Source organism: Notamacropus eugenii, chromosome 4 (genome assembly GCF_028372415.1).
Source record: "Notamacropus eugenii isolate mMacEug1 chromosome 4, mMacEug1.pri_v2, whole genome shotgun sequence".
In the NCBI taxonomy this organism is placed as follows: Eukaryota; Metazoa; Chordata; class Mammalia; order Diprotodontia; family Macropodidae; genus Notamacropus; species Notamacropus eugenii.
The window spans coordinates 216,910,986-216,926,400 of record NC_092875.1 but is presented as its reverse complement, the minus strand read 5'-3'; the positions used below and the strand labels follow the sequence as shown (position 1 = coordinate 216,926,400).

Sequence of the window (15,415 nt, the reverse complement as noted above, 5' to 3'; positions counted from 1 at the left end):
GAACATGACAAAAAGGATTCATGCTTCAGATAACAACCATAGAATATGGCTTCTGAGTGTTCTTGCAACTCAGCAAATCTGTTATCCCCACTCATTTATATTGTTTAAAATATTGCATACAATAATAAATTCAATAATGCTTTATGTGATCTGATTTCTATGATGCATTTATTAAATTGCCAAAGGGTAGAATAGTAAAATAGGAACCAGAGGAAAGTATTGGAAGGCAAGAGGAGTCATAAGTATGAAGTAAAATAGATTTCAATTACTTGAACATTTTGCCCAGGATTAATAAAGTCTTATTGTGCGTGCGTGTGTGTGTGTGTGTGTGTGTGTGTGTATGTGTTTCTGCCATCATTACAGAATATGAGAGAAAGTATAGTCATTATCTTTGTCCTAAAAGGGCTCCCAATCTAAAACGCATTTACAAATGAAATGAAAAAAATAGGGGGAGGCTTTCAGACTACTTTTAAGCCAAAATTTTCAAATGCTGCTTGTTAATCAATAATTTGTTCATCTGTAATAGATCTCACATATTAATCTCATTGTCCATACAAAAGTAGAGTTTCTTTTCTTCTTCCTTCCATCCTACCTTTCTCCCTGTATCCTTTCCTCCTTTTTTATTCTTTTTTCCTTTCCAAATTAAATAACCATGCCAGTCTTTGGGAGCTGCAAAGAACAAATATACTATGTTCAGTTTCTTTATTGAAGCCCTTTAAATCTTAGTTCAGGGTTTTTTTTTTCTCTTTTCTTTGGGGTTTCTTTTATAATAAGCCTGAGACTAGAAATAACTTACACTGAGACAGATACTTGGCTCAGCCCCAAAAGGGCTTTAGGTCCCTACTATATAATGGTACAAATCAAAGCATGCATATCAAAAGATCTGGCATTCAGATGACATACCTCTCATTCAATCAGTCTGAGAGCTATGAGACATGTTGATGGCATTGCCCTAGAAAAGAAAAATTCTTTTCTTTTGTCTGTCATACTTGATGCTATATCTTGATGCAGCCAAGGTTTTCCATTTTCCTTCCTGAAAATAAATAAATACTGGTCCGCCCCTTAATCTCCAGGTAAGCTACCATTTTCAAAGAGTGAAAAAAGAGTTCAGCTAGACTATTGTTTCCAAAAATAATATTGTTCACAGAAGATGATTGTTTACAAAAGACATCTCTGTTATCAAGGATTAAGTTGTACCAAAAAGAACGATCAAATATCATGGAAAGATCTTTAGCTTGCAAGTCACTTAAATTCTCTGTGCCTCTATTTTCTCAAACTCTTCCCCTAAGAAAAGAGAAAATTGGTAGCACTTCTGGCTCTAACTCTATGATCATATTACCTCCTCTATGCTCCTTCTTTAGCCAACTTGTCCCTTAGAGTAACCAGATTTGATAAACCTTTTTCCTTCTCAACTTTCTGGAGGATGAGAAGCAGAATGAGTCAGTACTTAAGTCCTGATGTAGAGATTAGACCTTGAAATAAGGATTCATAATTTCAAATTCAATTCCATAAGCATTTATTAAATGCCTACAACGTGCTAGAAATAGTGTTAAGTGCTGGCCAGAAGTCAGGAAGACTTGAGGACGTAGAAGATACTGATCATTGAAGCAGGCAAACCATAAGTGTGCATAAAATGAAGAAATGAATACTTACATTATACACTAGCACTGTGTCTTAACAAAACTGAGATTAGATCTCACTATATAAGGCAAGGAAAGGGTTTCATTCTACATTTTATCAATAGTATTCTTACCATATAGTCACATAATATATTGCCAAGCAATTCAGAGTAACTGGAAAAAAGAACATCATCCCTGAGCTTAAATTAGATAAGAAATAAGATCTGACACTGAGGAATTATTAAAATCTGAAGGAAAAGTTGAGTCAGGAGGTCATTGAGAATTTTCACATTATATAAAATTAAGAGATGATAATAATGAAATAGATGACAAAAATAGCACCAATATTTCAAATGATTTTGAAAAGGAAATGGGTACACTTAGACTAGAATTCTGAAAAGGCCCTTCTGAGTTTGACAGCATACTTCCAACTAGCAAACCAATTATATAAAACCAAAGAAACTGTAATAAAAGATTTCTCTAATGATCATGAAAAAATGCATCGGTATTTGATTAAAATTTTTTTAAAAGCCCACAGCTGCATATGGTAATACATATGACAAATGTTGCTATGGCAAGAAACAGGAAGAAAGACAGTTACTAAACAGTATCTCTCAGGATAGATGACAAGAGACATTAGAGAACTCTTGAAGAATATAGTATGGTGGCACATTGGGAAGATTACATCATTTTCTAGCTGGAACATGCAGTATAAAATTGGAATGACATATTGTTCAATTAAAGGCAGCAAAAGAGAAATATATGGAAAGAAATACAGGAATTAAAAGCAAACCAGTAATCCTAGATCCCTTTAATCAGTGATTAAAAGGTCAAAGAGTCAATATACAAGGAATTAAGAGGAAATAAAGAACAAAAAAAAGGATTTATCATAAATCAAAAAATATACTATTGAAGTCTTGCTAAGAAATCACAGGCAAGAAAGAACTCTGGAAGAAGGATGGTGTGGAAAACTTCTGGTGAAATGTACGGTTGCAAGAAGCCAATGCAACAAAAATGGGAGCTGGAGCAAATGAGGACAGAAAATGCACAAATAATATAATGAAAGATGTCAAGAGATCAGTTACCTCAAGGGAAGTGAATGAAGCTAAAGTTTCTCTGAAAAACTGAAAAGTGGCAGGACCAGATAAGATATGTTTAAAATATTCCTCAGTGAAATATGAATTATTAGCAAAGCACTTGAGCAAATTCTTCTCAGATGCAATACTTATCCCAATTTGCCTGATAGATGAAATCACTCATATATTACCAAAAGATTAACATCAATGACCCTTTCAAATTAAGGCAAACTTGGTGTTTATGAACTTTATAGAAATCATTCACTGCTTATATCACCAAAAATTCTATAGCTGTCTAGAAAAAACCAACAGGTTCACTGAAAAGCAAAAAGGGTGTATCAAAAAGGCCCAGAAATCTAAATTGTTATTTATGCAGTAATTATTGAACACGCTATTTGAAAGTGCTGTAACATATAGACAGCCTCTGTTGACTACTTCAAAGTATTTAATAAAGTTCTACCAACATGGCTTACCATATACTGAAAATGCCTAAAATAGACACAGGTATTTAACCACATGGAAAACTCATCAGAGATACAAAACTATAGAAATTATGGAAGGATTAACACCCCCTCACCAAAAAGTAGAATACATGATAAATAAGTCCAAAACCTACAAAACGTTTTTGAGCAAAAAAACTTTATTTCACCAATCATACTACAGGTTAATAATTGATTCATGCCATTGCATTTGTCCAATGTAACTAAAGATCACGTAAATACTGAGAATCCTTATTTCAAGTCTATTCCCACTACAACATCAGATTCCTAGAGGTAGGATGACTATATCACCCCCTAAGGGTTTTAGGGATACCCCTGATTCCAAGAGTGATTCTCTACAGCAATTGACTCAAAAAAAATAAAACATGCATGTGTTTCTATTCAATATTTTCAAATGAGAATAAATTTAGTTGGCCAAACTCAAGGAGTTTTTTAAGAAAGGGGTATTTACTAAGGGTACGGTAAATATGCACATTGCCAAGGCAATACCCACAGTGGCAACTATGAATTTGCCTGCATATTTCAAGGTTTGAATCACAAGATATACCAGACTCTCTTCACTGAAGATAGAAGCAAGACATTTATTTAAACACCAAAAAGTCAAATCCACCATAGTAACAAAAAAATACACCATAATAACAAATTATCAGTTTCCCACAAACCAACTCCCTTAAGGAAAAATCACTCCCTCTCTCACTCATAGATAGCTGCTTGCTTCCTCTCTCTTTCCCAGCTCTACCTGCTCTGTCTTACTTTCTCTCAACTTTGTTCCACCCTTTCTGCTCCTCCCCTTCTTGCTCCATGTGACTGAAACTCATGTGACTCAGGGTTCCATATGACTTAAGCAGATCACATGGACCTATTAATGGAAGGGAAAGACCTTTCCCTTCCATTAACAATACATTAACAACACCACATGATAAAACATCCTGAATATGTTTGACATATTCCCTCACCAATATATATGATGGCCAGAATAAAGTGGGTTCAGATATAGAAAGCATATATGGGAAATGAGTAATTCATAGATCCTGGTTGCTAGAATGCCTTTCCTTTTATTTCTGATTTTCAAGATGATCCTTTTAATCACAATGGATTTGCATCCAGTCTGCTCTTGGTTCCTGATAGTGCAAACCTTGCTAATAGCTAATCTGGAGATGCCATTTATGACACTAATGCGAAGACAGCAATTCCTATGGGACCCTTGAACATCATAAGATCCTCTTCTTATCAAAGGGGAAACGTATGGGGCAGGGGGAGAAATGGGAGCCCTGGCCAAAACTGATAATTCTCCTTCCCAGTGATATGCCAGAAAACCACTCACCCTGTTTTCTGGAAAAATTTTTCACTCTAGCTATTCTATTTTGTTCATATAAGGCCCAGAAATGCTATAACAAAATCATACACCTGATTGCAATATGTCTCTTTTTAGTGTCACATCATCAAATGATTCCCAAAGACATTTATAAAATCTTATGACTCATGAAAGATTGAATGATGAGAATATGTTCTCACCTAGTTATGGTTTACAGGCAAAAATGGGGCGAGGTAGTTTTGACACATATCACCAAAACTGGTTTAATTCTAAAAGAATCTATGAAAACACTCAACTAAAAATGTATTCAGAAGCCCTTCATGATTTACAACAGAAAGGGCCAAGGAATAGTCCATATGGTATTTGCTGCCTGATAACTCCAGGAGGAATGCCAAGAGCAGAAGAGAGGTCTGTACTCAATGTTTGTAGATCTGACCACGGCCTTTGACACTGTTAGTCATGAAGGCTTATGGAAAATTATTTCAAAATTTGGCTGCCTGGACAAGTTCATCAATATTGTACATCAATTTCATGATGGCGTGTTTGCCTGGGTTCTGGATAATGGACAATGCTCTCGAGCCTTTCCAGTCACCAATGGAGTGAGACGAGGCTATGTGCTTGTTCCCATGTTGACAAATGTTTTCAGCGAAGATGAACATGGCATCAAGGTGAACTACCATATTGATGGTAACTTCATCAATTTGAAAAGGCTACAAGCCAAGACCAAAGTGGAGGGAGTGTTGGTGCATGATTTTCTGTTTGCAGATGATTGTGCACTCAGTGCAGCCTTTGAAGCTGAGGTGCAACAAAGTATGGATCAATTCTCTGCTGCCTGTGCTAATTTTGGCCTAATAATTAACACCAAGAAAACACAGGTGCTCCATCAGCCGCCACCACACCATCCATATGTGGTACCATCAGTTACAACAAATAGAGAGGTTTTGAATGCTGCGGATAAGTTCACTTACCTGGGAAGTGTACTTTCTAGGGATGGACACATTGACAATGAGGCTGATGCCAGAGCTAGTTCAATGTTTTTAAGGCTCCAAAGAAAAGTTTGGGAGAGAAGAGGTATTTGACTGAGCACCAAACTGAAGGTCTACAGAGCAGTTGTGTTGATCTCATTGTTGTATGCAGTGAATTATGGACAGTCTACCAGTGCCATGCCAGGAAACTAAATTGCTTCCATTTGAAATATCTTAGAAAGATTCTGAGGTCCACCTGGCAGGATAAGGTACCAGACACTGAAGTTCTTGCTCAAGCTGAACTGCCAAGCATTCAAACTATGCTTCAGAGAGCACAACTCCATGTTGTTCAAATGCAAAATGTATGCCTTGCCAAAAAGACTATTTTATGGAAAACTCGCATGGGACAGGTGATCATGGTGGCCAGAAGAGATACAAGGACACTCTCAAGATCTCTCTCCAAAACTTTGGGAGACACTGGCACAGAACCACTCAGCATGGCATGCTCACATCAGAAAGGGTTCTGTGCTCTTTAAGCAAAGCAGAATTAAGACAGCACAAAGTAAACACAGGATGCACAAATTTGAGATATCTACCTCAAATATTCACACAGACTATTTGTGCCCAACCTGTGGTAGAACATTCTGAACTTGTATTGTTTTGATCGGCCACAGTTAGACACACTGAAATTTCACTTATGGTGATGTCATTTTGGTCCTCTTTGAAGACAAAGGATAACAACCAACCAACATCTGCATGAATCTGTCCAACCACATGTCAACCAAAAAGCATCAGACAAATGACTACAAATTTGTCTGTGGGAAAAGGATGGTTATGTCCAGGATATGGCCACCAGAAATTATAAAGGGCTTATCTTTAAGGGCCTTAGGCTCAGTAACCAATATAAATATAAGTCAAGGAAACTACTGAAACTAGGCAATACATTGATAGGGAATGAAAATTTTAACACCTTCAGAATACAGAACAAGATATGGTCTACCAGGGATAATTATTCACCAAAAGCATACTATCTTCCATGGCCTCACTGTCTTCATACTTACTCATACCTCAAGATATCCTGGAGAATTCAGCTGATAAACTTGCACTGAAACAAAGCCATCATCACACACTGAACTGTCACACAAAATTTCTAAGACTTAACATTGATCCATAACAACTTAAAAATAACTTTTAACAGATGTAACCATACCAAAATACTCAATCCTCAAATTACATGTAATGAAAAGCTTTCACAATATAGAGACTTAAGAGAGAAAACCAAGATCATATGGAAACATCATTGCTGTTCTTTCTGGTCCTTAAGTTATACCACAGATAGTTAGTGGTGAAACGGAGAGAGCCCTGAGCTTGGAGTCAGGAAGACCTGAATTCAAATCCAGCCGCAGATACCTACTAGTTGTCTGATGCTGGACAAGGCACTTAAGTCGTCTACCTGAATTTCCTCAACTATAAAATAGAAGTAATAAAACCATGGACCTCGCAGGGTTGTTTTGAAGACCAATTGAGATAATACTTATAAAAATATTATAAAAGCACAGCACAGGACTTGACACACATTAGACACTACATAAAGACACACATTAGACACTTTTCCCTTCCTCTCATACAAAGGATTAAGTAAGCTGACAAGAAAAAGGGCTTTCATCCTCCTTTTATTCAACTACAAAAAGTAGTTATTATATCATTATATTTACACATAGAATATTAAAAATAAAGAATAATAAGATAGTGACCATTTTTATCTGAACCTCATTGAAAAACATAAGGAGATAATTATAATAGATATATATATAATCCAATCCAATAAATATTTATTGAGCACCCACTATGTTATTAAGCACCTACTATGTGCAAGGCACTGAGTTAAGTTCTGGAGATACAATGAATAAAAAGAAAGATAGAAGTTCACAGTGTAATGGGAAAAGAAAATATACAAAAGGAAGCAGGGAAGAAGCAGAAGGGGTTGGGGGTGGACCAAGGGGTAACCAACATGGGAGCATCTTGTTCCATGTAGTTGAAACCAGGCAGATCTGCAAATGCAGAGTGGATCGAACCAAAAAGTCCACTTTCTGTGCTCTAAAAAAGAAGGCATTGGGAAAAGTTTGATACTCTAACTTCCAGCCTTCTAGTCAGAAGAGAGAGAAGACTGAGGAGGGTGATATCAGTCAATCATATGTTCACTTGTACACATCTCTGGAGGTAGAAAAGAATGTAGAAGTCATCTCATTCCACCTCCTTATTTTACAATAAGGAAACAGAGACCAAGGGAGCTTAACTGTCTTGTCTGAGGTCACATAGGCAGAATGTCAAAGTAGAATTTGAATTAAGCTTCTATAACTCCAAATTATTCATTCTCTCCCTCTTCCATTCTGTCTCCTAAATCTACATGAATATAGCACTTTATGTCTTATGAAGCATAATACAAATAAGTATTGTATTAAATACAACTATTTAATAACTATTTTAAAATTTATTAATAGTAATGGATTAACTAACAATCGTAACTCATATAATCCTATGAGGTAGATAGTGAAATTATTATCCCCATTTTACAACTGAAGAAACTAAGTCTAAGAGAAGTAAAAAGACTTGCACAGGGTCATATTGGATGGAAATGTAGACTGGTCTCAAATTTGGGCCCTCTGACTCTAAGACAAATGTTTCCCCAAATTCCTCTTCCTAAAAATGTCTTTGTCCTTGATAAGATATCATGTAGGTACCTTTCCTGTTTCTCTGAATTTGTTTGGAAGTTAAGAGAAAAGCAGGAAAAGATGAGGGCATAAAAGGCAGTTTAAGATTTTTAAATGACCAAGAGGCTGAAGTTGGAAAAATGAGGAATAAAGGGAGAAGGTTTGGAATGGTTTTGCAGGAGAAATAGTCAAAAGTCTTGAAAATTAAAAAAAAAAAGCAAATGGTCTTTAGTTCCTGTTTAATTATCCAATAGCAACAACATAAAGGAACCACTGTGTTATTGGGGATTTGGGCGGGGGAGGGGAAACATATAAGTGAACAGGGGGAAGGACAATATTTCTCAGAGAAAAAAACTGACACAATGAAATGAAGAAGGAATAAAATGAAAAAGAATTGTAGTAAAATGAATGGAGAAGTCTTTAGTGTTATCCCATGGGAAAAATTAACTTAACCACTGATTACGAATTATATAGAGAAAAGATTCTGCTAATTTTAAAAAAGGAAAAAGAGTGACATATAGGCAGGATTGTGATTAGCATAGGTCTGTGGACTAATTAGTGCTAATAATTGGCATTGCTGGCATTAATTAAAGATCTGTGTTTATATATTAAGCCCTTACCTCCTATTCTACTGGGGATTGTAAAATTGGGAATTTCATAGTTCATCTGTTATTATAAATAAATATAGTTTTATTTCTTCCTGAGTATAACTTCCCTGCCATTTTTTAAAAATAATGAAAGAAATATTAGAAATATTTATTTGGGATTTTTAAGAAATGTGTAAAATGTTATTTCAGCTGCTTTTGGAGTCAATGATTTTTATCTACATCATTTGTTTTCTTCTTTGTCCTTTTTTTAAAATAAATTTTTAAAAGGGATTATTGAAGCAGGGCCTACCTTCTTATATGATGATAGTGTACAAGGTTTTATTTCAGTGATTCTGAGAAAACCCATTAGCTCCTCCTTCCTTAGATCCTTTTACCTCTACACACCACCATTGTTTTTCATCTTTAAGATGCTAATCTGCTTAAGTGTATTTTTCATATTTTTTCCTGAGATCAAATATCCATAATTAGGGCATTGATCCTTGGAAAGAAAGAAAAAGTAATTCACACCATCAAAAAAAGAAAAACACGGCCTGAAAACTGTAATAACCAACATTTATAAAGCACCTACTATCTGCCATGTACAAATATCTTATTTAATTCTCACAGCAATATTAGGAGGTAAATGTTATTATTACCCCCATTTTGTAGATGGGGAAACTGAAACAAATAGAAGTTAAATAGCTTTTCATGATCCCAGACCTAAGTAAGCACCTGTGGTCACATTTTAACTCAGGTCTTCTTAACTCCCAACCCTACAGTAAGCAGGTAAGACTCCAAAAAAGCTAGCTCTTAGACACAGAATATTGAGGTAAGCACACTAAAAGTGATAAGGTTTTTAAAGTTTGAAGGAAACATATGTTTCCAAAGAAAAGATTCTCTTATATCCTATCTTACCTTCACCTCATACAGAAATGTTGTTGGATAACCCACAGGTTCTGGCAATGAAAATGAAAATTAATCAGGATGATTGGTTAATATTCTGGGATCATAGGATTTAAAACATCAAGGAGACTTTAGCAATTCTACAATTAAAGAAACAGGTGTGGAAAGTTAAGTGATTTGCCTAAGGTTATAGAGGCAGAAAGAAAGGCTAGGTTTTAAACCCAGCTTGCTTCATTATGCTGGAATTTTCAAGACTTAAATACTTAAGTAATTAAAACTAACACACAAGTAAAAAAATATAAAACACTGTTTCTTACAAAGAAATTTTCAACTAAGTCTATTAGGAGATTATAATTGTATCATGTGAAGATCTATTATTAACATATGCATTTTTGCATTAGGGAGGCAGCTGGTAGCAGGCACAATGGATAACGTTCTGAATCTGGAGTGAGGAAGATCTGAATTCAAATCCAGCCTCCCACCCTTACTAGCTATGTGACCCTGGGCAAGTCATTTGACCTCTGTTTGCTTCAGTCTCCTCATCTGTAAAATGAAGATAATAATAGCACCTACCTTGCAGGGTTGTTGTAAAGAGAAATGAGATAATATTTGAAAAAAAAGTCCTTAGCACAGTGCCTGGCACATAGTAGGTGGTATAGCAATGTTTATTCTCTTTCCTTGACAATAAAAAATGTACTTGTCAATAATAAATTTAGCTTTGTCATTCTTTTGTCTTAGGACAACCCTGGCTTCAAGTTCTAAAGGTCAGTTGGCTGTCACTGCTGATGAGTAACAGGATGTCAAGACTATGGTGCCTCTTATATTTAAAACATTTTCCAGACCTGTCAGAGCACCAGGGTCATAGGCACAGAGGGGTTCTGACGGGTCTTAGGGATGAATAGGAATTCATATCCACCTGAGATTTTAAACCATATCTCATCACATTTTCCTTAAAAAGTTCTACTTTATTTTTTTTTAAGTATGTTTTTGCTACATGATATTCTAGATGCAAAAGTGTGAAACATAGACAAGGGCAATATGCTTGCTGTCTTTCATATGTTATATATATAAAGAACATATATGCTATATTTTTATGACATTATGAGGAGTGATAATTTTCAGTACTAATTTTTTTTCTATACATTAATGATTTGGCAGAGAGCAAATTAAAGTTTGAATTAGAGAGATATACAATCTTATTCTGCCTAACATCACTGACTAGTTCAGTAAAACTAGTTCAGAAGAAACCACATTATTTCTATAGGTAAGATAATCAAAGGATATGACATTGAATTTTAAAACTTAAAATGAGTTCTAACCATTGTTATTTGGGGCATGTCAATAGTAACTCAAAATTCAAATAAATAAATTTAGACATGGAACCTCAGAGAGGAGAGGTGAATATGTTAGTAATATAATTAGTATTTTAGTTAGAATGTAAGCTTCTTGAGATAAGGGTTTTCATTTTTGCATGTGTTTTCCTAGTACCTAACACAGTGCCTGTTATTAGGTAAGAGTTTAATAAATGTTTGTTGATTGGGTAATTGCCACTTGCTGGAGACTTTGGGCAAGTCATTTCATCTCTGGGGACCATATTTTCCCCATCTATAAAATGGGGGAGGGGGTGTTGGACTTCTAAGTTCTCTTCCAGCTCTATATCTATGATCCTATGTTCGGAAAAATAATATTCACTTTGTTACTAGTATGTCCACTGAATATTGTCTATGTTCCCATCAGGAAATATCTGCGGCCCAAGTTGTTTGCTATATTGTACAATATGCATGCTGAAAAATTAAGTTTACTATCTCTAAAGGAACAGAAACTAAACTTGAGATTTTATTGGTTTATGGAACTTCCAGGTTTGGTAATTTTCTCTGTCAGTGTGTGATGGGACTTTCTCTACGATTCATAATCATAGAAAACTGGCTGATATAGTGAGAGGTTAAATGATTTCCTCAGGGACACATGGCAAGGATATATCAGAGATAAAACTAATATATGTGTTGTATGTATATAAATATATGATCATATATATGTTCTTGTCCCCCATGTTAGAATGTAAGTTCCACGAATGTGCAGGTTACTTCGTTGAATCCAGGTCTTCCTGGGTTTAAAGGTTGTCTATTATGTCATTCTGCCTCTGAAGCATATTTTAAATGCCCAGTTTAGGATATCAAAAATTAATGTGAAATTACAAATGGAATATTTTTTTACCTAAATATGTAAGACCCAATGAAAACTGTATCACCTATGGCCAGGGCTTCTGTAATTGAGAATTTTTTTTTTTACTTCAAAATATACTCCATAAGTAGAAAGTAGTTCTTTAAGATATACCCTTAAAAAATGAGTTAGTGAAAAAGAATCCTTCCAGATTGAAAATATTCCTTGGGGAATAGCCCAATAATATATGTATTTGGCTTACCTCCTCCTCTAGAATGTAAGTTCTTTAAGGACTGCGTCTCTCTTATCTTTGGATCTCTATCATCATTCATAGTGCCTTAGACCATGACTGATTTGCTCCAGTTTAGTCTGGGTACCACATTTTAGAGAGATCATTAATGAACTGCAGAAGTTCATTGAACTTGGAGGAATTGTGGAGATACGATGATTGCATTCAACATTTTTAAGGGCTCATCTAGAAGAGAAGTTGGACTTGTCCTGCTTAGTTACTGAAGCCAAAGCTAGAAACAATGAGTCAAAGTACTAAAAAGGCAAATTTAGGCTTGATATAAGATAACTTCCTAAGAATTAATGTTATCCAAAAGTAGAATGGTCTGCTTCATGATGTAGGTGGCTCCCTCACTACAGTGCAGTGTTCAGGCAAAGACTGGAATACCCTTTGTCAGGTTTAATAAAATAAGTACTCTTCTTCAGGTGTGGCTTAAACTAGCTGACCTTTAAGGTGGTTTTGGTCTCAGGGATTCAGTGAGCAAGCCATGGGAGATGCAAAGGCCAGTTGTTACCAGAAGGAAGGATTGCAGAACGCAAGATCTTGTGGAACGACATTAGAAAATAGGAGAATTGGTTGATGGAAGTGGGAGTGCTTTTACTGGACAAGAGAAAAATTGAGCCATGATTACTACCATGTGGTTTTATCCTGACTGGCCCCAGAGGACAGAGCAAGGATCAAAAAGTAAAAGTTACGGTGGGGTGGACTTAGATGAGATGTAAAGAAAGCTTCTTAAAAATTAGAGCCAGCTAAACATGAAATGCACTACCTTGGGAGATCAATAGTAGCTTTCTCCTCAACAGGTGACTCAGTGGGTAGAGTGTCAGCCATTGACTCCAAAAGACTCATCTTCCTGAGTTCAAATCTGGCTTCAGACATTTACTAGCTGGGTGACCCTGGACAAGTGACTTAATTCTTTGTTTCCTCACCTGTAAAATAAGCTGAAGAAGGAAATGGCAAACGACTGCAGTATCTTTGCCAAGAAAATCTCAAGTAGGTTCATGAAGAGTCAGATACAACCAAAATGACTGAACAGCAACTGCTACCTTAGGGGGGAGGGGAGGGAGAAAATAGCTTTCTTCTCATTAGAGTTCTTCAAAGACTGGATGATCAGTTGTCAAATATATTAGAGAGATAATTGTTGGTTAGGTATGGTTTGGAGTAGAAGTCCTTACAACTCTGAGTTCCTGCGATTCTGAAATATTTGAAAAGGGGGAATTTATGTGGGAGAATCAGAGAAAGTTACAGGGAGATAATGATGATACCTGAGCTAGGAACTGGAGGAAAAGAAGAATTTCAATAAGCAAAAATGTAGCTGGAGTCTATTCCAGAAATGGGAAGCAGGCTATAAAAAGTCCCAGAGGCCAGAGAGATGCCATGGAAATGGCAAGTTGAAACAAGGGGAAAGTGAAGTCAGACTTGATTGTATTAGAGATTGCACGCCAGGAAGCATATGAATAAGACTGAAGAGGCTAGCAAATGGTGCAGGATCAGACCAAAGAGGTTAGTGGTATTTGGTCAATAATGGGAACCTTCCAGAAGTTTGGACTAGAAGAGGAGATAACTGGACTTCTGCCCTGTTTACTTTCCAATCGTGAATTACTTGGTAAATTACTAAATCTCTCTGAATCTGTTTCTTCATTTTTAAAATAATGGATTAGACTAGGTAATCTTCTACATTCCTTCCATTTCTCAATCTTACAAGCAAGGGAGCCTTGCATGTTTTTTTAAATCAAACCTGTAATCTCTTAAGTATAGGGAGCTCTAGATTTCTATTTCCTTAATCCAAATCCAGGTCTCTGTTTGCTAACCACATTTGCCTCTTGAGCCTGGCATTATAGTAGGTACTTAGTAAACAAATGAAGGAATAAATGAGAAAAAAAACATTATTAATCCCTTGCTATGTGCCAAACATCTGAAGATAAAAACACACAAAGTAAAACAGTCTATACCCTCAAGGAGTTGACATTTTAACGAAGGAAGACAACACGTGTGGGAGATTGGTTGACTAGGCAGGAGTGTTTTGGTCTGGGAAGTCACATAAATGCTGAGTGCAGTCATAGGGGAATTGACTGACACATTATCTCCAGGATTGGGAAGGTTGGTTTGATTACTGTTCCCAGAAGCAGAGGGCCAAAGAAGAGGAAGAGGAAGAGGAGGAAGAAAGTGTGGCATGATGGATGTGGAGCTGTTTGGATGTAGTGAAGTTGCACAAATCAGAGTATAACCTGGGGCAGGTTGTGTTTATTTACTTAAATCGCTGCTTAATTATACTGAATTGAGTTCATAACAGATTCTAGCATCTCCAGATATTCAAAGGAAGACATAACATTTAGAAATTCAAAAATATTTTTTAGCTCTCTTTCAGCTATTCATTTGGAAGAAAAAGAAAAAAAAACAAACGATAAATCACCATAGCTGATATAAGGCAGTTTCAAAACATGTGTTTGGTCATGTGAATAGCTGAATGTTTTCTTGATGTGCCTGCTTTATTTTTCAGCTTCAAACCAGTCTGACTGAACCAATGACATTATCCAAGTCCATCTCCCTCCCTCGAAGCGCGTATTGGCACCATATCACGCGGCAGAACAGTGTTGGAGAAATCTACAGTTTACAAGGCAAGTGGCTTTAACAACAAGGTGGCACCTGCATTAGCTGCCTTCATGTTGGGCAAAATTCATGAAAATTGCTGTTTTCATTTGCATTCGTTGTTTTCCCTGTATTTCAGTTTATCATCTGCCGCCTTCCCCTGTGGGAACCCTGAGTTTTACAGTGGCTTTTTTTAAGCTACCATTTGATAGACTAATGGTAAAAATTACCCCAAAACTCATTGTGTAGGCTGAACAATAATTTGAACAGACATTTGAGTAAAACACTATACAATGCAAATTATCAGTAGCTAAAATGTAGCCAACAATGCTAGGTTCTGTAAAGGTTCTCTTTCTTGCCATCTCCTCTCCTTAATAGGACTGAATATCTGTTCAGGAAGCTGACTTCAGGCTTGGTAATAAAATCTACATAAAACTCCTTGCATAAGTTGCCACGATCTGAAATAGAAGCCATTCAGTGTGAATGTTTGCTTCAGTGCAGTCCCTAGAGAGGAGTGGTTAATTAACTAACATGGGAATAACTAATTAGATGAATAAAATGAATAGATAGAAAGTAATTAACCAATGGTAGCAGATTCTGCATACCCTCTGTAGGAGAAAGAGTGCTTTCTTTTCAATCCCCTGCTTTATTCTAAAATGAGAAGAAGCAATATAGGATCAGGAGACATGGGTTCTAATCTT

At 36.1% G+C, this 15,415-nt stretch overlaps 1 protein-coding gene across 1 annotated transcript in view; it reads left to right on the top strand.

Annotated features, from left to right (window-relative positions):
- The window catches only part of DOK6 (docking protein 6), a 663,764-nt gene that overhangs the window by 514,344 nt on the left and 134,005 nt on the right, over positions 1-15,415 (top strand). Inside the window, exon 7 of the mRNA XM_072604125.1 lies at positions 14,626-14,743. Within this exon, the coding sequence (XP_072460226.1) occupies positions 14,626-14,743 (118 nt within the window). The remainder of the gene's footprint in view (positions 1-14,625; positions 14,744-15,415) is intronic.